This window comes from Fibroporia radiculosa, assembly GCF_000313525.1.
Source record: "Fibroporia radiculosa TFFH 294 genomic supercontigs, scaffold20660, whole genome shotgun sequence".
Taxonomy (NCBI): domain Eukaryota; kingdom Fungi; phylum Basidiomycota; class Agaricomycetes; order Polyporales; family Fibroporiaceae; genus Fibroporia; species Fibroporia radiculosa.
In genome coordinates this window covers 834-24,335 of record NW_012133499.1, presented here as the reverse complement: position 1 = coordinate 24,335, position 23,502 = coordinate 834, and the positions used below count along the sequence as shown (strand labels likewise).

The 23,502-nt window shown below is 52.0% G+C and overlaps 8 protein-coding genes across 8 annotated transcripts; 4 read left to right on the top strand and 4 right to left on the bottom strand.

Moving 5' to 3' along the window:
- Positions 1-114: 114 nt before the first annotated feature.
- On the top strand, positions 115-855 carry FIBRA_07923 (uncharacterized protein; the record flags this gene model as incomplete). Its single annotated transcript, XM_012329585.1, has 5 exons — positions 115-178; positions 325-435; positions 497-570; positions 631-683; positions 750-855. 5 exons carry the CDS (start codon positions 115-117, stop codon positions 853-855), a joined length of 408 nt encoding a protein of 135 aa, XP_012184975.1.
- A 2,427-nt stretch (positions 856-3,282) lies between these two features.
- On the bottom strand, positions 3,283-3,545 carry FIBRA_07922 (uncharacterized protein; the record flags this gene model as incomplete). Its single annotated transcript, XM_012329584.1, has 2 exons — positions 3,283-3,393; positions 3,438-3,545. The coding sequence occupies 2 exons, from the start codon at positions 3,543-3,545 to the stop codon at positions 3,283-3,285; spliced, it is 219 nt and encodes a 72-aa protein (XP_012184974.1).
- Positions 3,546-4,124: 579 nt separating this feature from the next.
- Positions 4,125-4,837, top strand: FIBRA_07921 (uncharacterized protein; the record flags this gene model as incomplete). The annotated part of the gene is made up of 4 exons (XM_012329583.1): positions 4,125-4,174; positions 4,215-4,257; positions 4,307-4,349; positions 4,404-4,837. 4 exons carry the CDS (start codon positions 4,125-4,127, stop codon positions 4,835-4,837), a joined length of 570 nt encoding a protein of 189 aa, XP_012184973.1.
- Positions 4,838-5,772: 935 nt separating this feature from the next.
- On the bottom strand, positions 5,773-7,551 carry FIBRA_07920 (uncharacterized protein; the record flags this gene model as incomplete). The annotated part of the gene is made up of 4 exons (XM_012329582.1): positions 5,773-5,899; positions 5,952-6,082; positions 6,145-6,177; positions 6,232-7,551. The coding sequence occupies 4 exons, from the start codon at positions 7,549-7,551 to the stop codon at positions 5,773-5,775; spliced, it is 1,611 nt and encodes a 536-aa protein (XP_012184972.1).
- Positions 7,552-8,567: 1,016 nt separating this feature from the next.
- Positions 8,568-11,563, bottom strand: FIBRA_07919 (uncharacterized protein; the record flags this gene model as incomplete). The annotated part of the gene is made up of 8 exons (XM_012329581.1): positions 8,568-9,363; positions 9,418-9,536; positions 9,587-9,721; positions 9,778-9,971; positions 10,026-10,691; positions 10,759-10,813; positions 11,256-11,284; positions 11,338-11,563. The coding sequence occupies 8 exons, from the start codon at positions 11,561-11,563 to the stop codon at positions 8,568-8,570; spliced, it is 2,220 nt and encodes a 739-aa protein (XP_012184971.1).
- Positions 11,564-12,327: 764 nt separating this feature from the next.
- Positions 12,328-15,608, bottom strand: FIBRA_07918 (uncharacterized protein; the record flags this gene model as incomplete). The annotated part of the gene is made up of 4 exons (XM_012329580.1): positions 12,328-12,830; positions 12,884-15,243; positions 15,309-15,498; positions 15,551-15,608. 4 exons carry the CDS (start codon positions 15,606-15,608, stop codon positions 12,328-12,330), a joined length of 3,111 nt encoding a protein of 1,036 aa, XP_012184970.1.
- A 1,986-nt stretch (positions 15,609-17,594) lies between these two features.
- Positions 17,595-19,280, top strand: FIBRA_07917 (uncharacterized protein; the record flags this gene model as incomplete). The annotated part of the gene is made up of 12 exons (XM_012329579.1): positions 17,595-17,654; positions 17,710-17,795; positions 17,857-17,875; positions 17,934-18,002; positions 18,059-18,180; positions 18,229-18,282; positions 18,343-18,391; positions 18,451-18,717; positions 18,781-18,914; positions 18,970-18,983; positions 19,050-19,064; positions 19,123-19,280. The coding sequence occupies 12 exons, from the start codon at positions 17,595-17,597 to the stop codon at positions 19,278-19,280; spliced, it is 1,047 nt and encodes a 348-aa protein (XP_012184969.1).
- Positions 19,281-19,713: 433 nt separating this feature from the next.
- FIBRA_07916 (uncharacterized protein) lies at positions 19,714-23,236 on the top strand (the record flags this gene model as incomplete). The annotated part of the gene is made up of 11 exons (XM_012329578.1): positions 19,714-20,069; positions 20,131-20,693; positions 20,747-21,126; positions 21,179-21,311; positions 21,368-21,464; positions 21,521-21,566; positions 21,627-21,698; positions 22,130-22,467; positions 22,526-22,573; positions 22,627-22,972; positions 23,024-23,236. 11 exons carry the CDS (start codon positions 19,714-19,716, stop codon positions 23,234-23,236), a joined length of 2,592 nt encoding a protein of 863 aa, XP_012184968.1.
- Between the last annotated feature and the right edge of the window lie 266 nt (positions 23,237-23,502).

Here is a 23,502-nt window from a genome sequence, read left to right as displayed (position 1 = left end):
TGCGAGAAACCGTCCGACTCAGGCCCTCACGCTGGTGACTAAGTCTGACCCACACGCCCAACCTCCCCCGCGGTCTCCCCCAACGCTCCCTCGTCGTCGCATCATCTTCCAGCCATGTCCGGAGCAGCAGCATCCGCCGGCGCGTCCAAATTCCAGGCATTCATGAACCATCCCGCAGGTACGCCTCGGTCCCAGGGCCCGCCCCGCGATCTGCACTGACCAAAAGCGATTCTCGCGCACCCTGTCTCTTTCCTTACCTCCTTTCATTTTACGGCCGGTACCAATGTACACTCCTACTCGGCGGATGCTCTACGATCCTTGCAGGCCCAAAGACGGTGTTCTTCTGGGGGCCCATGATGAAGTGGTGCTTGGTCGCGGCCGGTATCAAGGACCTATCGCGTCCCGCTGAGAAGCTGAGCGTGTCGCAGAATATCGGTGCGTTTTCCCTCTGCGCCCGTCGTGCACGCCCGACTATGTGCTGATGACACGCATACAGCGCTGACGGCCACGGGATTCATCTGGGTGCGCTACTCGTTCGTCATCACACCCGTCAACTACAGTCTCGCTGCGGTACGTCGATCTCGCTTGCCCCCTCATCGATACCTCCACTCATTGAATACCGCCCTTCAGGTCAATTTCTTCGTCGGATCGACGGGCCTCGGACAGCTTGGGCGCATCTGGCAGTATGTCTTGTCCGCACCACCTTCTGCGCTCGCTACATCTAACCAACGGCACGTGTTTGCACACAGTTACCGCCGCACGCAGCAGGACCCTATCGCGGACATGTTCGGGTCCAGTACGGCCACCGCTGGGCTCACCACGCAAAAACCAGGCGCCATCACCGAGGCGGCCTAGAGTACCATCGTTCTCGCTTTTTGTCTATTACGTATCGTTCCTAATCTTGCCCTTTTTATTCTACGAATGCGAGTACAACGCCCGACGGCATAGGAATGGGACCGAGCAGGAAGCGAAACATCCGAAGACACTCCTGCATTGGCCATGAGCTTAAACGTACTGACGACCGACATTAGGGTCTTCGACGCGTTGAACCACGCGGCAATAAGATTGTTGCTTATCGACAAAATTATTGCAGCTGCGTATGGGCGGCGATCTGTCAGTCAGCCTGTCTGATATCTTACGACGCTTTCGGAAAGCCTTGGGTGGCGGCGCTTTTTCTCCGCGCTGCGTCGAGACGTAGATGGAGGTGGGGGACGCCTCATAAGCTATGTACCGCAATTTTCGTAATTTGGTGGGCTGTATGCAATTCTGATCGATTCACACCTGAACGCCTCATGTAAGCGTCTCGTTTTGCAGCTCAAAAGTGCCGACTCAAGGTTTTTCGAGAGCGCTGTGGTCATAGACACTGTAGTCGCGCACATGCCGATGCCATAGGCGATAGGGTCGAATTTGATTGGTAAAATAGTAGCATACATGTCTGTGGGTTCTGCTCGTTTCGTCTCCAATATTAATTTAATTTCCGGCTGTGGTAAATGCATTACTGATACAGTATACAGTACATCTTGCGAGCATTACTCCTCCCAACGTGTGCACCTCTTTATCTGTCGTAGTCTAATTTGGTACTGGTACTATGTCTGTGTTGCCGTGAGTCCCCGCACTTCGAAGGCTAGAAGCTTAGAACACGCGCCATGCGCACCGGACTGCAACATGAATTCCAAAGTGAAGGCGCCAAGCGTGCAGGCAGCACAAGACCACACCCCACACCTTCACTTTGGTGACTCACTGCTGCAGGGGCCGCTTGATTTCGTGTCTCTGTAGGAAGATATTGTGAAACGCAGCGCCGTTCACCGTCACATTTGAGTCGACATCTCTGAGAGGCCGCAGCTGAACATGAAATGCATCCATCAACAGCCTGACCGTACTCGGATCCGCTGGACAAACATGTCGACGTCTGCGCCTCATGTCAGGAACGTGGAGAAGGGACCATCCGTAAGCACCTCTTGGCAAGACTCTGTGGTGCTGTGTGGTACCACTCCGGAGACCAACTGTGGTCTCATAGTGCTACACGTCCTGGCCATCCTGAATTACCAAGAGGCCAATGCGACATGAACCACAACGAGATCCCAATTCACGAGCACACACGTATCAAATAGAATTTATGGTACATCCCAGATATCCAGCCTGACAGAGAGCATCCTCCAAATGAGCAACTTGGAAAACCTTGATAACTTGCGAGACAACACACATTAGTCCTCATTGAGGAACAGAACAATTGATACCCACTTACCGAGAACCTCAAGGAGTAGGGGCAAAGAGCGCCACTGTAGCACAGGCAGCGGAGCAAGTCCCCAACCCAGCATTGCAGGCAAGTATAGTCGCTGGAACGCCAGGAGCGGCTACAACAGTTCCAAACTGGAATCCAGCAGCAGCATAGCAGGCCACAACCACGGCGTTGCACCCTGGAAATACGTGACTCATCGACTAAAAGAATGACAGGCAAGTATTCCTACCTGTCTGACATATGCCATAAGCAATGGGACCTGCCGAGGCAGGGACCACAATAGCAAGCGCAACGGCGACAAAGCTAAAGACCTTCATGACAATGGAGGAAGATTTAGGTGAAGAGCGAAGATAGTTGAGGTCGTAGTTGCGGGTCAAGATAGTTTGGGTGCAGAGTGCCCCTGACGAAGCCTTTTATATCATATTAGCGCGACCAATGTCGGCATCCAGCAGGCGGCGTCTACGTAACCCAAGTAGCTGCTGCCGTGGTTCGAATGGCATCTGCTTTCGAGCGAACCCCATTCCATGTGACAAGGATTGCTCACGAAAGTGTATGGCGCTTTGAAAATTCAAGGCGAACATGGACGCGTGCCGTCAGAAAGTCTAGGGAACGATGTTATGCTCTGCAAATATGGCCGACAAAGCTGGTCGAAACAGCCCGCAGCATTCCGCAGAACCAATACGACAGGTGTTGCGGTGGTACATCAATGGCCATGCTCATTTCCCCTGGGAGAGATGAACATGGTATTGCCCACACCAATTGAGCCTAATCGCGACGAAGACGACCACGAAAACATTTGGAGCTATACATACATACAGCCGAGACAACACAACGTGGCGTCAACTTGCCACTGCACGATGCCAAAAGATTGGTACATAAGACATTCGTGGACAATATCAAACGATTGCGCGCGTTCTGCACGAAACGATCTACTGGAACATGAAGTGAAATTACTGAAATTTGTGGATATGAGTAAGCACTCACGGAACTTCAGGGAGTGGGCGCGAGAAGAGCAACTGCAGCGCAAGTAGCGGAACATGTACTCAGTCCGGCGTTGCAAGCGATAATGGTGGCGGGGGCGCCGACAGCTGCGATGACGGTTCCAAATTGGAAGCCTGCAGCAGCATAGCAAGAAACGGCGAGGACGTTGCAGCCTGGCACGCATGAGAGTGAGCTAGTTACCAGAGGAAAAAAATACTAGGGACTCGCCCGTCTGACACAGGCCGTAGGCAATAGGCCCGGCCGACACGGGCAGGGATATGGAAAGCACGGCGGCAGCGAGAAGAGCATGAGGGAAGAGCTTCATGGCGATGTGAGAGCGAATGTGGTGGTTGAGGATCAAGACGGAATGGGTGCCATGGATCCCCTCTAGGGCTTTATAGCAGCGCACCGTTTCCAGGACTATTCGATAGTTCAGAAGCTGACAATGAGCGATGACGCACCGGGGAGATCGTGTGTGCTACACATGTGTGTCGTTAGTTAGACCAGCCTGGTCCTAGGAATGATCAGAGCAAGGCTGAGTTTCAGGCGAACACAACAGTCGAGCAATATATTTGGTGTCTACATTTTTGGTGTATGATTTGCGGGCAGGGATTTGGCAAGTTGTCAAATGTTCGAAAGCACATGCGTCACATCAAGCTGAGTAGGCTCGGAAACTCGAGGGCGTCGTTGGCAGGACATGTCGCAAGCGAGGTGCGGGATTCGAAGCCAAGTATGAACGCACGTGATGCGACGGCTGCAAGTGACATCAGTGGCGGATCCCAAGTTACTACCACCTAAGCAGGATCTTCAAGTTCGAGCTCCAGTCAACTTTTCTTTCAGCTGACGTTCCAGATATATGTCGAACCCTCAAGCTTATCCCTGCGCTATTCGAAAAACGTCTCGCATGGCTGTTCACTACTCTCTACGTGAGATGCGTATGCTTCCTGCCTTCGGGTTTGCATAGATAAGCACTACACATTGGATCCTCTGACAGTAATTTCTGGCTGCTGCATTCTCTGGCAAACGAAAAGTTCGAGGTGAGCGCAGGCGGTATTCATTATACAGGTATAAAATATCATATATCAGTCCTCGGCTGCCCTCGCGCACTTCGACCTTGTAGAGGTCGCCAGTACGTGATCCAGGCCTCGTATCTAATAGGTGTCATTTACGCCCATAACACCAGGAGTCATCCCAGCAACTCCGGAGCGGACGCCGCCCCCTGTCCCACCCGCACCGACACCGGTGCCCATGCCGCCTCTACCCATTCCCGCACCGAGACCATTGCCCATACCACCTGTTCCCATTCCCGCGCCGACACCATTACCCATGCCGCCTGCTCCCATCCCTGCACCGACACCATTGCCCATGCCACCTGTCCCCATTCCCGCGCCAATACCATTGCCCACGCCGCCGGTCCCTGGTCCTGCCCTGGCGCCCCGGCGTCCGCCAAATCCACGCCCACCAGTTCCGCGTCCAAACCACCCCCGCCTTCCCGTTGTCATACCCGTCGTCCCTGCCGCCGTGCCCGGCCCCACGCCTCCTCCCACCCCGCCACGACGCCCGACGCCGGGTCCTGAGCAGCACAACCCGCAGCAGAGGATGCCTGTGACCAGCTGAGGGTACGTCCATGTCAGAGAGGATCCAGACGCGCAAGGAAAATACGCACCCAGGCGATGCCTCCAAATATAAGTTCAAAGATGCCGATGATCGCGGCGACTATGGCGTTGATAGTGCCGACCAGGATGGAGATCAGTACGCCCTACAGATGACGTCCAGCTTTAGACGACGATCGCTGTGAAGTCCGCGAGTACACTCACCATAATAGTGTTCTTAGTATCAATAAGACAATTGCGCGCCAAGCTTCGTGGTTCGTGATTCGTAAAGAGTAAAAGAGACAAGTACAGCAGTATGAAATGCTCGGAGATGGGGATGCAATGCCGTTATCTCTGAGCTGCCGAGACTTTATAGCTTGTCCTCGAACGAGACCCACCGTGCGCACCACCGCCTATTCTCCATCGCCACATGTCCTTACGCCCTCCTGATGTCATGCTACGAAGTAGCAGTCACCCACAGGTTGATGTTGCAGCTCGACGACCCACAGCGGAGGTGCAGATCCTAGCACGGGACAGGAGTGCTCCAGCACTTGATGTTGAAAAATCTATAAGCGGAGCAAATCGTGGAGCTAGATCATATGAGATTCTTCGCCCGCCGAATTCATAGCCCGTAGGAAAGCCAAAAGAGGCCGCACATCGCATTGTGCCGGAGTGAATGTGGAGTAACCGTGGTACATGATAAATACATTACTGTGGTGAGTGGGTACCGTGTGCACAAATAAATTATCGCAAAAGAAACAGCATACACGACGGGCACGCTGCCCATCTACTACTCTGCGATCTAGGGCGCGAAGAGTGATCATGATAGTACCAGTAGAGTACTTGACCGTCCGGATAGATGAAAGAAAGATCGCGGAAAGTCGCCGTAATGTGCAGAAGTCCCAAATATTCACATGAAAAGTCCCATCCAGATGAAAAAAAAAAGGGTGATTTTACTCGTCATTGTAATCGCCCGGCAATGCGATCTTGAATGAGCTGCGTGACCGCCGGCGCGTGGACCGGGATCTGCGTCCCTTGGAACCCCTCCGGGTAATTAGGCCACACAGTCTCCGGATATGAATGGTATCTGATGGTACGATCAGGACCCGCAGGAGTATGAACGCTGATCGACTACTTACGTATCATTCCAGATAGCGAAGTGTCGCATCCCCAGGGCATGTGTGGTCCACTCGTAGTCGTGCGCAAAGCCGGTTGGATAGAAGATCTCAATAACCGTCGAGATCGGTGTGACGGGCATCATGATGAGGTGCTATAGGTAATGGCATCGGCATCGAGTAGAGGAACAAGAGAATGAAGGTATGGTAGACTCACTGTTAGTCCATTTCCATGAACACCAATCATAATCTAGAAGAATGAATTGGATCAACGTTTCCCGTCAAAAACATCAAGCGTACGTACGGTCGTGCGAGCTGCAAGGGCGAGCTGTTCCTCCTTCGACAGCCGCTCGGCCTGCACCACATTCAGCTCCCATCCATGTGCATCGCACATCGAGGTTAGAGCCTCAACCAGTGTCGCGTGATCGTCATCAATCAAATGTCTGCGCGATCCTTGCCTGCTAATGTACGTCACCACTATCGGGTCGTGCGTAGCAGTAGCAGCAGCCACCACTAGATCCCCCCGCTGTGCATCCACGTGGTAGCCAATGGCCAGTGTCTTCTCATCCACGCCTGAAAAGCGCAACACCGAGCGGCGTATCGGCTCCCACCAGTCTGCCGCGAGCGTACCAAGCTTGCGCCCGTGCTCGACAGCCTCCGCCGCGATGCGCTGCGTACGCGAGCCACATGCCTCCCCACGGAATGCAGCAGAGCGGTCCGTCAACATGACTGTGTCGAAGATCCACGCTCGCGGGCGCCCTCCCCGCGACGACGTCGCGGCGATCCGGTCCTGCCAATCTTCTTGCACCTCGACGGCAAGCGAAGGGAATGCCGCGCGCAGGAAATATGCGTTGAATCCCGGCCGGTCGCGCCAGCCGTTCGCGTCGGCATGCGCGAAAATCATGCGGTCGATGGGCGGGGCGCGCGACGAGGTCCAGGATGTGGAGCTCGCCGCCGTGTTGAATGCGCTCTGCCAGAAAGACCAAGCACCCAGGAGGAACTCTGCACAAAAATGATAATAATGGTCTAGAAACTGCGAGGGCTCGTTGATGAGGACGGTGTTTCCTTCGATGGGCCAGATGCGGTTGCGCTCTGCTTTGTCGGGATCTCCGCCCCAGAGGAGGCGGGCCTGCGACGGGGTGATGACATCCATGTCGCGAGCAGTAGGCATCCTGAGGGCGATGTTTTCGGGGGTATTCTCTGCCGGGAGGCCCGTAGAGGTCACGAACATGATGTCGGGAAAGGCGGACATTGGCTGAGAGGAGACAATGTACAGGGTGCCGTAGAACATGTAGAGATTGCGATATACAGTCCATCCGGGTGCGTGCGAGACTAGTGTGGTCTCTGGGAAGTCGTGCGCAATGTCCACAGCAGTTATGATATCAGATTCGGACTCGACTGTGCCCAAGGGCTGCTGTGCCTCCTCCTTTTCGAGCGGTGAATCTTCGACATTGAGGTGGGAGATGGCAGAATCGTTGATCCCCCCCATGAAATGTGAACTGACCTGCGTGCTGACAATGATGGAGCCCGGCTCCTGGAAGAGGACCGTGGCGAGGTGCATGGTGGTCGCCCCGAGAAGGATGAGGACGACATCTCGTAACGAGCGTGTGCGGGGAAGGCCCATCGTGTAGAACAAGAAGTATGTAGGAGGTCAGAAGGGAGGGCGCATGAGGAGGGGGATGGCGGCTCGCAGGGGGCTGGTCGTTTATAGCGAGGGGAGACTTACTTGAATCCTTCCCAATCGGGGCACTGCGTAAATTATTTCGCGATCGCAGCGCCAGATCCGATCTCTTGGTCTCTCAATAGGGCGGTCGGACTTCCGAAATGGGCGTCTCCGCTGCTGATGCGTCGAGGCGGAGCTTAAATCCGATGGCTGGGCTGCGGACTCGACTCGCCGCTGAGGAGTCCGCGTCAGGAGCTGCCAGTGTCGACGTCCTGCGCCGTCGCTGTGTCTCGCCTGGCCAAGTTCTGCCCCTCACCAGTCCCTTTCCCCGTCAAGTTCAAGTTCTCGCCTTGCGTCTTGGAATCGCAGGCACGCTTGAGAATTCGCACTAGTCAGCTGGACAGAGCTGACGTGGAACGGCGTCATCCATTCCAGCCTCACGTCGTTCTCCGCTATCGGGGCGTCTGGTCAGCGCGTTTTCAGTGATACAACACGTCTCCGACACAGCCGCTGCTAGCCGCTTTCGCCAGTTGCTACCAAGGCTTGCGTAGACGGTACCGCGGTGGAGCGCACTCAAGTCGGCTGCGCTGCTCCACAGGAGTTGCTCTGGCGACTCGGGTATGGGCCCAGACATGTCTCGCGCCTCGCTACATACTAATTCCTCCTCAACGCGACGCGGGCAAACCAGAATCTTGCCTCCGATTTCAGGCCTCAGAGTTTAGACTCGATGTCGGTCCCAGAGAGGATAACTCAATCTCGTAACGGTTAGAGCAGAAGCAATCGTACATCCAGGATAACTGTCACCACAATCCAACTGTTATTACTCGCTAGTACAGGCTAATATCATTCATCATCGTCATATCGCCATAGAACAAGGTTCGGATGCAGCTGCATCGGATGCTTGTGGGCTAATCAACGCCGCATCACTAATGTATCGTATCGTGAATATTCACCACGATTATAACCACTCGACAAGATCAGAATGCGGGGAAGAACCCAAGCAAATTGATTCCCTCGTCCTCTTCGTCGTCCACACCGTCACACGCATCTGCCTCCCACTTCTTTAAGCGATGCGCGACGAGCTCGTCCAAAAACAGTGTCGGCTCTCGTGCGCCCCGCTTCAAAAAATTGCGGATATGCCGCTCCCACTTCTTCATCAGTCGGAATTTCGCGTCGCCCGAAACGAGGAACGTCGTCTTCGCGCTGAACGGAGGTAATCGCTCCTGGTATGCCAGGATACCCACTTGCGCAAGCCAGTAGTACGGCAATGCTTGGTCCATAAACCGCGGTTCAAGCTCAGAGTACCGTGGCGAGTCTGGTGAGCTCCGCCAACTCTGTAGCCATTGATGCAGCGTCAGTTGTAGTGAGAGGATCTTCTCCGGGCTAATATAATTCTTGCTCGACCCCGATAGTGCGTTTTGGGTCCCCAGCTCTGGCAGTCGCGCCTCGAGGAAGTCCTCGAACAGCTGGCGTAGAATCATGTGTATCACAATGTTATGTGACCATGGGCTAAGCACTAGTGGCGAAAGCGAGCCACTGGGGTCCGCCAAACGGGCGTAGCTCGCCTGAAGCGGAGGCCCGCATAAACGTTGTGACGTGGTACCATATGGCGAGGGCTGTCTAAGGATGGCTAGCCATTCCTCCTCAGTAGACGCGGACCATAATGCGTTCTCGCACGGGAGACGCATGTCGAACTCGGATGTGATATAGGTAGGTCGCAGGTTAAAGTAAATGGAGTGACAACAGTCGTGCAAATATGATACGGCGAGGGCCCTGCGGCAGGACTGATTACTATGGAGTGATCACGCTATGTTACGTATAACTCACCTCTTAGCTGTCTCGTGCATCGCCCACTCCCGCCATGATTGATACGCATTCGATGGATCAATGTTATCAGGGGATTCCCATGTTGAAATCCTCTCTGCAAACCCATTGAGGCGAATCATCTACGGATGTCAATTAAGACACGCTCTCTCATTGTTCCGTTAATACATACCATCGCCAGCATACCATGATAGACGTTGGAGAATGCGCGTTGTTCAGGACTTTGATGGAACAACCCAAGAGTCTGGAATAAATCAACAGCAAGTGCAAGACAGATTTGATGTTGCAAATCCGTTGACGCTTTCGCCTGCGTGAATGCTCGTGAGCACGACCAGTATATTGACGCAAACGATCGAGGCTCACAAACTCCACAACTAGTTCGTCCCTTGCTCGAGCAAGAGCAGAGTCAATGAACGAGATAGCTGTACGCGTCTTCACATACAAAGCACCACACGCTTGCATGGCGACCAGCAATATGGGCGACCCCTTGTCCAAGTCAAACGTCGGCGCATGAATAATTGGCATATTGGGGAGATACGCGGAGAAGAATAAACCAACTATAATAATTCACTTAGTATGATATACTGAACGTTACGCGCCACGATACTCACGGTAAGTCTGCAGCTCCACAGGTGAAGGGCCACCGTGAGCCACAGTCGTAGTTGTAGCTGGCGAACTAGCATCGCTAACCCCAGCGGTCTCAGATCCAGAGGAACTGCTTGGCACGGTCACTGGGGTTGGTATTTGAAACACCTCTTCCGGGATCGGCGCCGCAGTAGTTGGCCCAATATGAAAAGAGAAATCGGAGTTAAACGCGCTGTTCATAGCACCCCATTCGCCTTCTAATGGTACGGCTTTATGGCACGCACTCGACGTCGGGGGGAACATCATTTGGGACGGTGCGAAGACGTTGTCCATGAGACCATGGAAGATGTCATTTGCGAACATGCTGTTGCCCTGGGGAGGAAGGGGGGTCTGGTCGATCTGCGCGAACATTGAGCTACTGGCAATTGAGAAGTCGACGCTACCTCTTGATGGAAGGGAACCACCAAAATCGGCAGCCGGGGACCTAGGATCCCGGGCGAGTGATGCTCGGAGCGACTCTAGGTAGTCTCGGGGAAGAGTCGACGGAGACATAAGTCGATCCTGCCCTCGGGCAGCCGCAGTGGGCGGGTGAGCGGCTAGGATGGCGAGCAAGTCGGCCTCCAGATCGTCCACTTTGGAAAGGCGGTCGCCCGTCTTGACGGACTGAGCTTTTACGCGAGAAGACGTCGCGCCTACATATATGCAATCGCGTCCGCGCGCTTTGCACTTCGAACAGGGCTGCTGAAGATCACACTTCACCTTGGAGTCGGCACATGACTGACAGGATTTGCGCCGGGAGCGGGTCGCGCTGCCCCTAGAGCCACGAAGGTCAGCAAATGCCTGATAGACAATGAAGCACCGTCAAGCCAGAGCTGTCCTGCGCTGACGTGGGCATTCTGATATAATTTTATTGTTAACACAACATAGTGCGCGAACGACATCGACTGTGCACCCCCTACAAAAAAATGCGCCAGCAGACGGGAGCCAGAGCCGATGGCTTCCGTGACCAAGTAGCAATCGCAAACACACAGGTTTTTGCGCACAACAGCGGCTTTCTTTACAGATAGCCGATCACTTCTGGAAACGGGAAGCGATTTACAGAGCGGCAAGACCTTGCAGAAGATACTCACTGGTCGCCGCAAGAGCGTTTATGTCTCGTGAGGAGATCGCTGCGAGTGAATTCAGAGTGGCATCTCTGTTCAACCAAGCGAAACAGGTTCAATCGAAATTCGCAGGACTGATTTAGCAGTACCTACATCGCATTCGTGAAGCTTCTCCCTCGTATCTAAACACCGGGGAATCAGGACCAGTTATGTTTCTCACGAGATAGGAACATACGAGTCCGCAAATGTCGGCTCAGATGCGTTGTTCTTGTGAATTTGGCGGGACATAGGGGACATGTCTTGGTCTGGGGGACTGAGGGGACGTTGCCCCTGTGGTTGCGCATTCTAGATGTCGTGTCCCTCTTGAGTTCTTCCGCAATCTCAGCCACACTGAGGGATGTCTGGGGATCGGCGAGAGGGGCGTTGGCGACGGGGACGGGGACGGGGACGGGGGCGAGCATGGCGAGGGAAATGCGGGGACGGGAAAATGAGTAGCCCTTTGAGCAGGTTATGATGGAGTGGGATGTTTTTAGCGGCCCCTTCAGCCTATGCCGGGGCGCGGCGTCACATCGTCTCCCGCAACTGGCGGCAATTGCCATCACGCTCGAGTCACTCCGGTACCGACCCCCGCCACTACCGAATGCGGGTTGTTCCCGAAAATATTGGCACTGTTCGTAGTGTCGCGCAAATAACACAAAAATTCACGATTCATTCATCGCACTTATTGAACCCCTCTGCAGTTTCAGGCGAGCAGCGTTTGCGTCCGTAGACTTGGAATCCCACCGGAAGCACCACATGAACGTCTTATCTTACCAAGCATAAGCGCATGAGAATCCTTCTATTAGCGCCCTCAACGACCGGAATACCAGCCATTGAGCAAACTGTTGAGACGTGGGCAGCCTTAAAGTTACTCATAATAACCGGTATATTCTCCAAGATACATGGCCAAGTGCGCCCGTAAGAATCTCATACACATGAACGAATGCACAGCTTACTAGCTAGGTGATCAACGAAAACAAACACAATCTCATGCTGGTAGCAATACAGTGGGACAGTGGGCAATGATCGTCATACATCTGTAAATAGTCAGACAACGGCAACAATGGTGCACAGACAGACACGGATACGTCCAGCGATAGCACATAAATATGATAGAGAAAGTGAGAACCATCGTGTGATGAAGTGAGTCAGAGACATAGCCTAGTAAATATACTTCCATAGGTCACTACTTGCCCATCAACTGCAGGTTCTGCACAAAGCCTTTGAGTCCACCCAGCCGTTGCTTGTAGCCGGGGTGGCTACGCGAACCAGCGGTCGAGCTCTGCCGCGGATCTGGAGACGGTGAAGAAAAACCCATCTTTGCGAGTTTATTCACGCGCGCTGCGTGCCGCTCCTGGCTGCTCAATTTCCTGTCAAAATCCGGGTACGAATCCGTGGGGGCAGTACATATCCGAGACAGAGGAGCACCGGTTGTGGAATCAGGAGATGGGAATACATCGGAGCCAGGCTCAGGAGTGTACGAACGGTTCAGCCTTGGCCTCGCATCGCGATAGAACTCCGAGTTCGTCTTCAAGTGTGAACTCCTCGGTGGCGTAACTGGGTTTCCCTGCATGCGAGAGTACAGATCTGTCGAAGACGAGCTGGCAACATGAGATACCGGCGCAGAAAGTTGATAGACAGATGAATGAGGTCCGTCACCTGGACGGAATTGTGACATGTCCGATGAGGCTGGACATCGTATATAAGTAAACACATTCCCAAATAATACTGGAACTACTCACAGGATCCACCGCTGGTATGAGGTCGTTTGGTCCTCGATTGTCTCACCGTGCCGCTACCATGCGATCGCTCTTCCAGACTGTATTTCCTATCCAGACCCTTCAAATTGACAGCGCTGCGCGGAGAACCTACGAGTGATACTTCGTTTGCATCATTTCTATCATTTGTGACTTGAGTTTGAGAAGCACTCCCTCGCTTTCCCTGCTCTTCCTGCTTCAACTTCCGCTCCAGGGCAAGACTCTCGCCATATGCAGCTAGCTTTGCACTTAATGGTGTTCGGTCTGGTACAGCGCTTTCCACAGGTACTTGCTGGCTAACATCGACCTCTTGCATCTCCAAGATACTCCGTTGCGCCCGCTGCACCAGAGCTTCCGCCTGTGCGTGCGTCGAAATTGATCTGATGTCGATATCGAGCGCTGCTCGCAGGCCTTTTGCACTGTAAGTGGTTTCGATATCATGAGGGAATGCGGCGGACGACGAAGCCGCCCGACTAATAATACCTCGCCCACTATAATCCATGGCTGGGAACTCCGGAGGAGTGGAGACAGAAGAAAGGATGTGCGGTGGCGGAAGTTGAGGATGTTGCAGCCCTGGTGTCGTGAGGTATGCGCTTGTACCGCTAGTGCTCATGCTGCTCATTGAATCTCCCCGTAACCTGCACTCCATATTGCGTGTATCCAAGTGAGTAAGCTCCGTTGGCGAATCCAGGTCTTCGGGTGGGGGGGAGTTGATGTTAAACGGACCGTCGAAATTGGTGGAAGGCAAAACAATACCAGGGGAAGGAAGAGGGGAAAGAGATGCATGCGATGAAATCGTTGAATTTCGCCTGGATTGACCCTCTACCTTCAACGTACTTGACCGACTATCAGGCTGTATTAGACCTGCTGAAGATGTAATCGGCTCGTCGTATTGTTCGTCCTCTTCGAGATATTCTGGCTCTTCCGTAAATTCGGTTACCCCACTAGATGTACCAAGTTGGGCCGTAGGTATGAGTGGCGATCGAGAAGTGTCCGTATGAAGTGCGCTCCGCACAGAACTAATACTTCTGGCGGTTCGAACACTCCTACCCGGGCTATGACTTGAATGACGGCCGTTACCCTGTTGTGATGTAGAAGTAGAGCTAGAATCGAACCGCAGAGCACGCGATGCTGGAGTCCCTACAGAGTCGAAGGGAGGAATAGACGTTTGTGAATTACCAGATGAGATGGAGCGATAATGTGGGCGAAGGTAACCCAGCTTCACTGGCGGACTTGTAGATTCCAAAGAAGGGTTTGTCCTGGCTTGAGGCTGAAACGTGAAACCCTGATTTGATTGTGTCCGTGTCCTGAGTCTTTCATCTGACATGGCCCGATGCAGCTCAATCGCTAGCGGCGGATGCGATGCCGTTGTCTCACTGAATAAGCGACCACGAAATTTGCGGGTGACTGTGGCATCGAGAGGAGTCTCTTCTGTAGAAGGCGAAGCTACCCCACGAGGAGAAGCATTAGGAGATGGTGAGAATGACCCATTTGACAGTTGATAAGGAACGGGAGATGGTGACACGGATGTAGAGGATGTAGGTGAGGCGTAACTAGAGCTCTCCGACGCCCCTGGTATGTCAGCGTTATTCTTCTTAAATATATTCAACAAGGAAACCTTTCCCTTCACTCTGTGAGTGGTGGTGGTGTTTTCGGCGTCGGTTCCCGCAGATCTAGGCCTGCGTGAACTAGTTACTGCAACTGGGGGACGCCTTACCATCGGCATGGTCTGGTTCACGTCAAGCACATCCGGAAGGGAAGGGCGACGAGTAGACGAGTGATCCATTCTACTCGTACCAGTGTCATCTCGGAGCGCGGACTCCCCTAAACCGTCTGTGGGTATCAATGGAGACGCGACAATGGTTTCCAACGTTGGTACGGCAGAAGAGGACTGGAGGGATGATGAATGAGACTGAGCCAAAGAGGGCATCAAGACATTCAGAGCATGATCAATAGATCTCTTGACGCGCAACCTCTTGCCAATTGGGCAAATTTTGCAGTCGCTGCCTGAGCATGAATGGTGATGATGAGACTTGACATCCGCACTTGATTCTGCGTCAAGAGCCAAACCAGTCCCTTCCCTTTCCCGCAAGTCCCTGTCCTTGTTATGAACCCACTCTTGTAGGATATCCGCGCATGCCATGAAACCATTCTCGCGAGAAAGCACTTCAGGGGTCTTCCCATGTTTGTCAGTGCGGTCGGGATGAGCGCCGTGCATGAGCAAAGTGAGGACGACGTTGGTATGTCCATTGGCACAAGCGAAATGAAGAGGTGTAGAACCAGACGTTCCCACAATCGGCGCTGATGCGTCGCGGAATCTCTCGCTAAAATATCGTCGAGGCAGCCTGAGGAGATGACGAAAAATCAAATGTCTTGATTTTTTTTTAAATGCGATAACAAGAATTCTTACCGTGGAGCATTAACGTCAGCACCCTTTTCAATCAGTAGTCTTACAACAAGATCATTCCCCCCAGAACATGCAGCGTGGAGTGGAAGGACGCCATCGAGGACGGAATTGATAGGCTGTCCATGTTCGAGGGCATATTTGACCAATCCCAAATCGCCGGTAGCCGCTGCAGAATGTAAACCGAGGTGTGGAACTAGACGGAGGTCATGGCAAACGCATATATGAAGTGAAGCGGTGCCACATACAGTCAACAGTTACATTATACTTGGCTTGAATGGCCTCAGTCCTCTTCACCATGGGCATGGTGACTTGATATGGCCAAAGAGTATAGCAACACTGATGAAGGTGCTATATGACGGGGCACAGCAAGGCGTCAGTCGGAGGTCGCGCTACACCGGAGTCGGCCAAATTGGCTTTTTCTGGTCGAGTGGTCCAGGGCGACAGGGTTAAAGAGTAGGCCAAGCGACCGCTTGGGTCAAGTAGCACCCAGCACGAAAATGGATGGAGAAGGGGGGATGGGGGTCGCGGAGGGTAGGGATGGAAAGGGCACGGTGTAGGCCTCGGACAGGGCTCAGAAGAGGGGGAGGACCCGCGGTCAAAGGAGGACTGGCGGCTGTCAGGTGACATAAGCCTCCGTCCCCGCTTCTTGCACTCGCCCGAGTTATCATGGACCTCGATTTGCTTCTCTCGTTGCATCAGGCTGCCACTGCCCTCCTCCCCTGCAATATCAATGGCTGTCCTCGTCCCCTCCTGCTTAGCTTCGTCTTCGCATCGGCCCACCCTCAATATCTCGTCCAAAACAACCGGCTATCTCCTCACAGCGCTAACACCCCATGCACAACTCCACAAATCGCGCTAGTTTATCTATCAGCATGCGGTGCTATGAATAGGGAATTCAACCTGCCCCGGCAGTGCCCTCTTTTCTTTCAATCTCCCGAATACTACGTGATGCAACCTCCGTCTCCGCAGTTTCTCGTGCCTCTCACACGAATACAAATTCATATCCATTCCTCCCTCGATTTCCACTAGGGTGCAACTCATGGGTTCGACTTGGACTCGACAGACAGGCACCTCGGAGATACTGGCATCTGATACACAGCTTGGCATCAGTGTGCTGTATGCAGATGCAACAACGAGTGTTTCGAGCCCTGTCTCAATATCGGATATCGCCCTTGGCTGGTCGCTGTTCATATCTGGCCGTCCTCCGGGAAGGGATCCAACCTCGTTGACACTATCAATGAGCAAGCGCTCCGTGACGGTACGAACATTCTGCTCGCATGCACCTTTTTCGGACGATGCATTCTGCCACAATATCATAGAAGCATATTATGCCCCGACGAATTTTGACTCAGCCGTGCACGTTGCTCCTGCACGATGTGGGTGACCACTTGATCTACGTGGTTCAACAGTCATTCTTGGAAGCAGATGTGACACTTAGCGGAGCCTCAAGTATGTTGCGCGCGCGATGACTTCGGGTGTGTTGAACCTCCGCTCCGCTTCTTATGCCCTCGAGTTGCAGACGTGTGGGGTTGGTGAGCCCCATCGTGAGTAATTCATATCGTCACACGCACGCGCCACTGGATTGTGAGACGAGTCGCCGGGCGCTCCAGTGGACCACATATGATTCTGCTGTGCTCTTGGCTGCGCGTATGACATGTCTCCTGATCGAAAGGTGTCTGGATTTTCGTATGTACCCCAGCCCAAGGTCGGGTAACGGCGAGTAACTACTGAAATACTGCTCGTCACATACTTGTGCCACCTGCAGAAGATGTGCCAGGAGTGTTGGCATTACTCAACGAGTTGGGCCTTCGGGCCCGGTGTGCCGATAGGCGTACGTATCAAGCTTTCCTCGAACGTACTGCTATGCAATCAAAGTTATGCAACGATGCAATCTTTGGGGATAGACGCGCTGATACTAAGACTGAGTCGTGCTCCAATCGCAGAGTATTGTTAGTGAGCAATATTGATTATGGTCACATGATCGCATTCAAGGTCAAATACTGCGGTCTATACCCGGAGGACTTTTCTCTCATTTCGACCCGTGGTTGTGTATACTCAACGTTTAGGCCAAGTAAGAGGCCGTTGATCTACTGAAGACCGATCAAACACCGAGCAAACTTTGATCACGATTATTCTGTTCGTGGAATTGAAGATAGGTGATGTTACGTGTCAGTAGCTGTCCTCCGACGGTCTTGGGTTTTCGAAGATCGTCTTTCCGCTCGCTGCTCCGCTTTACCTCCACGACTCGAACATTCCAAAGTGAGGTAGCTTTCTGAGATCGTGAGACATATGTTTAATCAAGAGATAGATTACGTGGATGCTCCGCCTCTTGCATTTGCTTTTGATATAGTGCGTCAGCCTTGATGGAAATTTGACCATGGATTGCTGTATTTTTCGGCCATAGGACGGTGTTCTTCTCCGTGGTCCGCATGTCATACCAGCTGCCAGACGTGCATTGGCTATACTTGAAGGAGATAATCCGATGCGAAAGTATGTATACGTATTTGTTTTGTTCGTCATATATTCATGCTGTTAACGAGCCCAATACAAGGAAGATTCCATATATTTTGGTTAGAATTGCTTCGTTGGACTTGTTTTAGGCGCATATTTAAAGATATCTGTGCATAGCTCACCAATGGCGGCGGCTCTAGCGAGGAAGCTCGCTGCCAGAAGCTTACTGCCCAGCTAGGATTTAATGTCCGCCTAATTTGGTTGTTTCTCGAGTGCTAGTCAAGCTAACTGCGTAGATATAGATCCATCCCCTTCAATTCATACAATCCCATACCATCCTCAAAACCGTAGCGCAGGACTATGCAGATCGACCAGTGTTGGTGCTCGGTGGCCGAAATGGCGAGGTTCGTAAAGTGGCCGAGGAGTAGGTATCTCAGTATGCCCTAAAGTAGCCTCTGACGTCCTCTAAAAGGTATGGATTCAAGAACGCTTACACGACCCTCGATGTATTAGCATGGAATCCTGCGTAAGCCGTATACATTTAGGTATTATGACGCGAGCAAACAATGGTCACCAATTAAAACAGGGTTTGGCCATTTCATACCCTCACCCCGTCGGAACAGCAGTCCGTCAAGGTACAGTTGCTCCAAGCCACCCAACCATATGTTCCTGATTTCAAAGCGCCTGCTCGCAGTCAGCTGATTTCTCTCGAACTCCTATCGCCGCGATATTCGTATTTCATGACCCGCGCAATTGGGCTCTTGATATTCAGATTATTTGCGACGCGATACAGTCTGGAGGCATAATCGGCGCAACTCCCACGGTGCAGCATGTGCGACCCAGTGGTCCAAGACGTCCGGAACTTTTTTTTTGTAATGGAGATATGTTGTGGAAATCAGACTTCCAGCGGCCACGGTTCGGTCAAGGTGCATTTCGTGTGGCTTTCCAGGCTGTCTACGAGGTACGTTATCGTGACACATTGATATCGTTCTACGTTAAACATAATTCATACATGAATCCACAGTCACTGACTGGCTCTAAGTATCCTTGCGTGCAATATGGCAAGCCAACCGAGGCAACATATATGTTTGCGAAACAAGTGTTGAGGGATAGGTTCAGAGACCTATACGGTCGTGTCTCAGTGAAAGAACCGCATGTGTCAGTATCTCTTCTATTTATCGATACTTTCAAAAGCTGATATCAGCGTTGTTAGTTATATGGTAGGCGGTGAGCTCTCATGGTGTGCCTCGTTAAACAGACCTTGTCTCACGCAACGGTGTTTCCTCTTTTCAGACAATCCAGAATCTGGTGCGTATTCTTCGTAAGTACTACACTGTTTATTCACGCACGAGTGACATGCTGGCAGACGTCATTGGGGCGAACGCGGCGGGCTGGTCATCTTTGCTCGTTCGGACTGGGGTGTATGACCCACGCCAAGGGCCGCCTGCTCACGTCCCGACACATGAAGTAGAAGATGTTCTGGAAGCTGTCACTTGGGCCATTGAGCGTGAGATGCAATCGTGAGCGGACCTCGTGGAACCGTTTGTCACTAAAATCGAGAGGGCGAGTCACACAGAGCTCTTGACGTTGACAGCGGGAGCATAAAACGTCTGTTAGAACTTATACTGACTTCACTAGCAGCACCTGCGTGCGTTGTTCGTAGTAGCGAACATGCCGTTTTGATTTCTCCCGACTAGAGTAGGTGTAGCCTAGAGTACTAAATATGTGAAGCCTCATAAAATGATATGGTGTACTGAATAGACTTCAAGGCTGTGGTGCCACTCGGCATTGCAATGTGTGATTCAAGAGATCATGCTAGGATAGTACTATCATGCAAGAGATAGATCGATAGCTATCGGTAGCCGGATGCACTCAATTGGGTCCGCTAACAGTAGATTCGAAGTTGAAGTGGCTCTGGCGTTTCGACCGCCTATTGACCATGGAATCCAATTCTACCATGGCACGGAACGATCTCGAGCCAGGGTTGCATATTTCTACTTCGAGTTCTACTGAACCCCTGGGCTTGGACGAAACCTTGAAGGCAGTAGGAGCCCCGGCCGACCTCACAAAATCGTTCGATCATGATGATGCCTTAACGCCTCAGGCTGCGCCTGCAGAAACCATCTCGAACTTCAGCGAGATTGGTGTTAGCTTCAGAGCTGCCGGTGGGACCACCGTCAGTCGAGATAGTGACGACCCGACAAGTCCGCCGTCGGAGGGCATCACACAAGATGCGGAAACCTCGCTTGCGGAATTTTCTCGACCTCTCGACAGGAGAGCAATCATTTTGCTACTTATACAGCATTTCTCAAAGTAATTATTCAACCCCTCATCATCCACAATTATGTGATATTCTAATCAGCTCGAGTTATAGTTCGTGGGGCTCGCGTACGGCCGAGTTCGCCATATATCTCTTCCTTATTACTGTCTTCCCAGACACCCTATTGCCCGCCTCCATCTTCGGGTTTCTTACTACAGGTACTGCGATCGTTCTCTCAGGCTGGGCGGGTCATCAAGTTGATGTGCATCACAACCTTCGTCTCGTTCGTGTGTGCATAGCCACCGTCAAACTCTCAGCATGTGGGGCGTACGCTGGGATACTTGCCCTACTATATCGCCAGGTCCCTGGATCCGAATACATCTGGTCGTCTTCCCTTTACGCCGGAATGTTTGCATTGGTCATCCTCTGCGGCTGTGTTCAGAATTTGGCGGGGGTTGCTATCACTGTCGCAATTGAAAGGGATTGGGTGACCGTCATCGCGGAGGGGTCCTCAGTGCATCTGACTATGCTTAATACATATATGCGGCGCATTGATCTGTTGTGCAAGTTGCTCGCACCACTGTTCGTATCTCTGCTCACAAGTGTCGCTTCATATACCTTTGCTGCTTACTTGTTGTGTGGCGTCGAGGCAGCGTGTGCTGTCTTTGAATTGCTCTGTACGTTTCAAGATAGCCGTCTTTCTTCCAGCTTTCTGAAAGCCTGTTTCCAGGGATATCAGTTGTATACCGACGACTTCCCGTTTTACAAAGAGCCCAATCGGAGAAAGAGGCAGTCAGAGAAGAGAGGCAGCAGTCGCGCGATACCCCCCAGCATATTCGCTTGGTTTATCAACTCACAACAAAAATTAGGTTGCACTTGCTCGATTCTATCTCGGACTGGAAGGAGTTTGTTAGGCATCCAATATTTCTGTCCTCATTTGCCATTTCTTGCCTTTACTTCACCGTTTTGAGCTTTGACGGTACGATGTTGGTTTACCTTAAGTCTCAGACATACGACAATGCGTTCCTTGCTGGAATGCGTGGCTTGAATGTTGTTGCGGGATTACTTGGGACACTGGCAATGCCAATTTTGGAACGGAAATTGGGTTTGGTACGTGCAGGGAATTGGAGCATTTGGTCAGAGTTTAATCATCTCTGCGAAGTACAAGCACACTAATCAGTTAGAATTCAGGTGGGAGGCCATATGTCTAATCCCCGTCATGCTTTCATTTTATGTCGGTGCCCCTCCATCTAATGAACGTGCACCGAGTTGGAATGCTGCTATGCTGTTTGGAGGTGTGTCCGAATGGGAGCTTATTTCTTCACGTATGTGTTATTTATCAATAGCTTAGGCATGATGTTATCTAGAATCGGACTCTGGGCATTTGACCTCTGTCAGCTGAAAGAGCTGCAGATGGCACTGTCTGATCATCCCCGGCGAAATGCCATGTAAGCCCCGAGCCATAGCAACATGTGTAGAGACTGATTTTCATGGACCCTCTCAGCACTGCGCTCCAGTTCTCGCTGCAGAACATCGCTGACATGCTGAAGGTAAGCTCATCTGCTGAGTGTATTGAGCGGAGAGGTTTTACAAGGCATCTATTTTACTAGTACGTCGTCACTATGATTCTGTCGCAACCTTCGCAGTTCAAAATCGCTGCTCTAACATCGTTTTTGAGCGTGGTATGTGGCGCTTTGGCGTACGTCGTATATGTGAAGAAAGAGCGAGGCCACGTTTTCCATCATAACCTCAGTGAAATGATAACACTGTTGAGATGGAAGTCCCAATAAATATGAACGTTCCTACTAGCTCAATGATCCATAAATGGCTTGCAAGTTGAATCCGAGGATAGGCTCACGGTCTCTCTTGTTCTTATGACATTCGAATCCCTACTAGTAATAGCAGATTGAGGCCGCGACACAGCCATGTCGTCATTACCTGAGGCGCCTGTACGCATTGACGATTATCCTCCCGCGGACCCAGTGCCATATGATAGAGTATCTGTTACCCATATCATACTGGCAGCAGAATATCTATGCTCCCGTTGCCTGTCTCGTGGACTAGAAGGCGTTACTTCTCCAGACAAGATGTTCGACCATATAGAAGTACAAAGGATGCGTTGCTTACCCGCGCGCGCATAACCAACCTCGGTCTCCTGTTACTTGCTGCTCTCACCGCTTTCTCTTTGTTACTCAACTTCAAGCACTACTTTTTTACCAATGCTATCTCTCCGGGGCTCCACCCTCACTACATTCGGCCGTCTGGAATACTAGCGACGCTTCAGCGTGATGCCTCGTTGGCCAACATAGACCACTTGATCATTGTCCCTGGCCATGCCATATGGCGGGGTATTGATCCCGCGCGGAGGTTAGAAGATGATGAATGGATCCTGGAACCTTACCAGAGAGGTGGGGGTCGTACCTCTGCGTTTTTCGGTCATATCGCTTCTGGGTGAGTAGGTGATAGTCATTCCCACACCGCAATGGCGTTCATGTACATTTTGCTGCAGAGTAGAGTTGGCCCGACAGGATCACAATTCATTACTTATCTTCAGCGGGTATGTCTACTTGTTGCAATATCTACAGAAAAATATCACAGCTTGCGTTCCAGTGGCCAGACCCGACATACCTCGATGACCACGGAGGCCGAGTCTTATATGCGGTTAGCCCTCGCCTCCAACCTGCTGCCTCCTCCCATCGCTCCATCTTTTGCTGCCGTCCATGCTACAACAGAAGACCATGCGCTAGACTCGTATCAAAATTTGTTGTTTTCTATCGCTCGATTCCATGAGTACACCGGTCGCTATCCAGAACAAATCACCGTAATTGGATACGAGATGAAGAAGCGCCGATTCACAGAGCTGCATCGCGCGGCATTACGATGGCCGCAGGAACGTTTTCATTACATCGGTATAGATGCTGCAGGAGACGAGAAGATGAAAGCACAGGAAGGCGAGGTACAGCTATGTATTCAGAAGGTTTCTAACTTCTCACAAACGGTGTCATAGAGGTTGAACGGTTATCTGCCTTACACCTTGGACACCTACGGGTGCCACGATATCTTACTGTCGAAACGGCGCGCGCGTAATCCTTTTATGCGATATCATTCCTATTATACATCCGCACCAGAGCTAAATACCCTTTTCGATTGGTGCCCAGGGGATCGTGAAGGCGGCCAGACCGGATTCTTTGATGGACCTCTCCCTTGGGATCATCCATGATTTTTTGATGTAGGCCCCAATTCTGTGCCTCTCATATCACAAACGGCTTGGCTTCATGTACAGAGTGGCTGTCTTTCGCCCACCCTAGATGAGCTAATTGGATGTTTCAATTTCTGTATCCGCCTTCAATGGCATAATTGCTATGCTATCATATCACATTGTAAGAGGTCTTATAACCTATTCTGCGTCTAGAGAATTATAATATGAATCGGAATATTATTGCGCCTGTTGCTAATGGTTGTTTGTTAGTATCTGCCTTTTTTCCT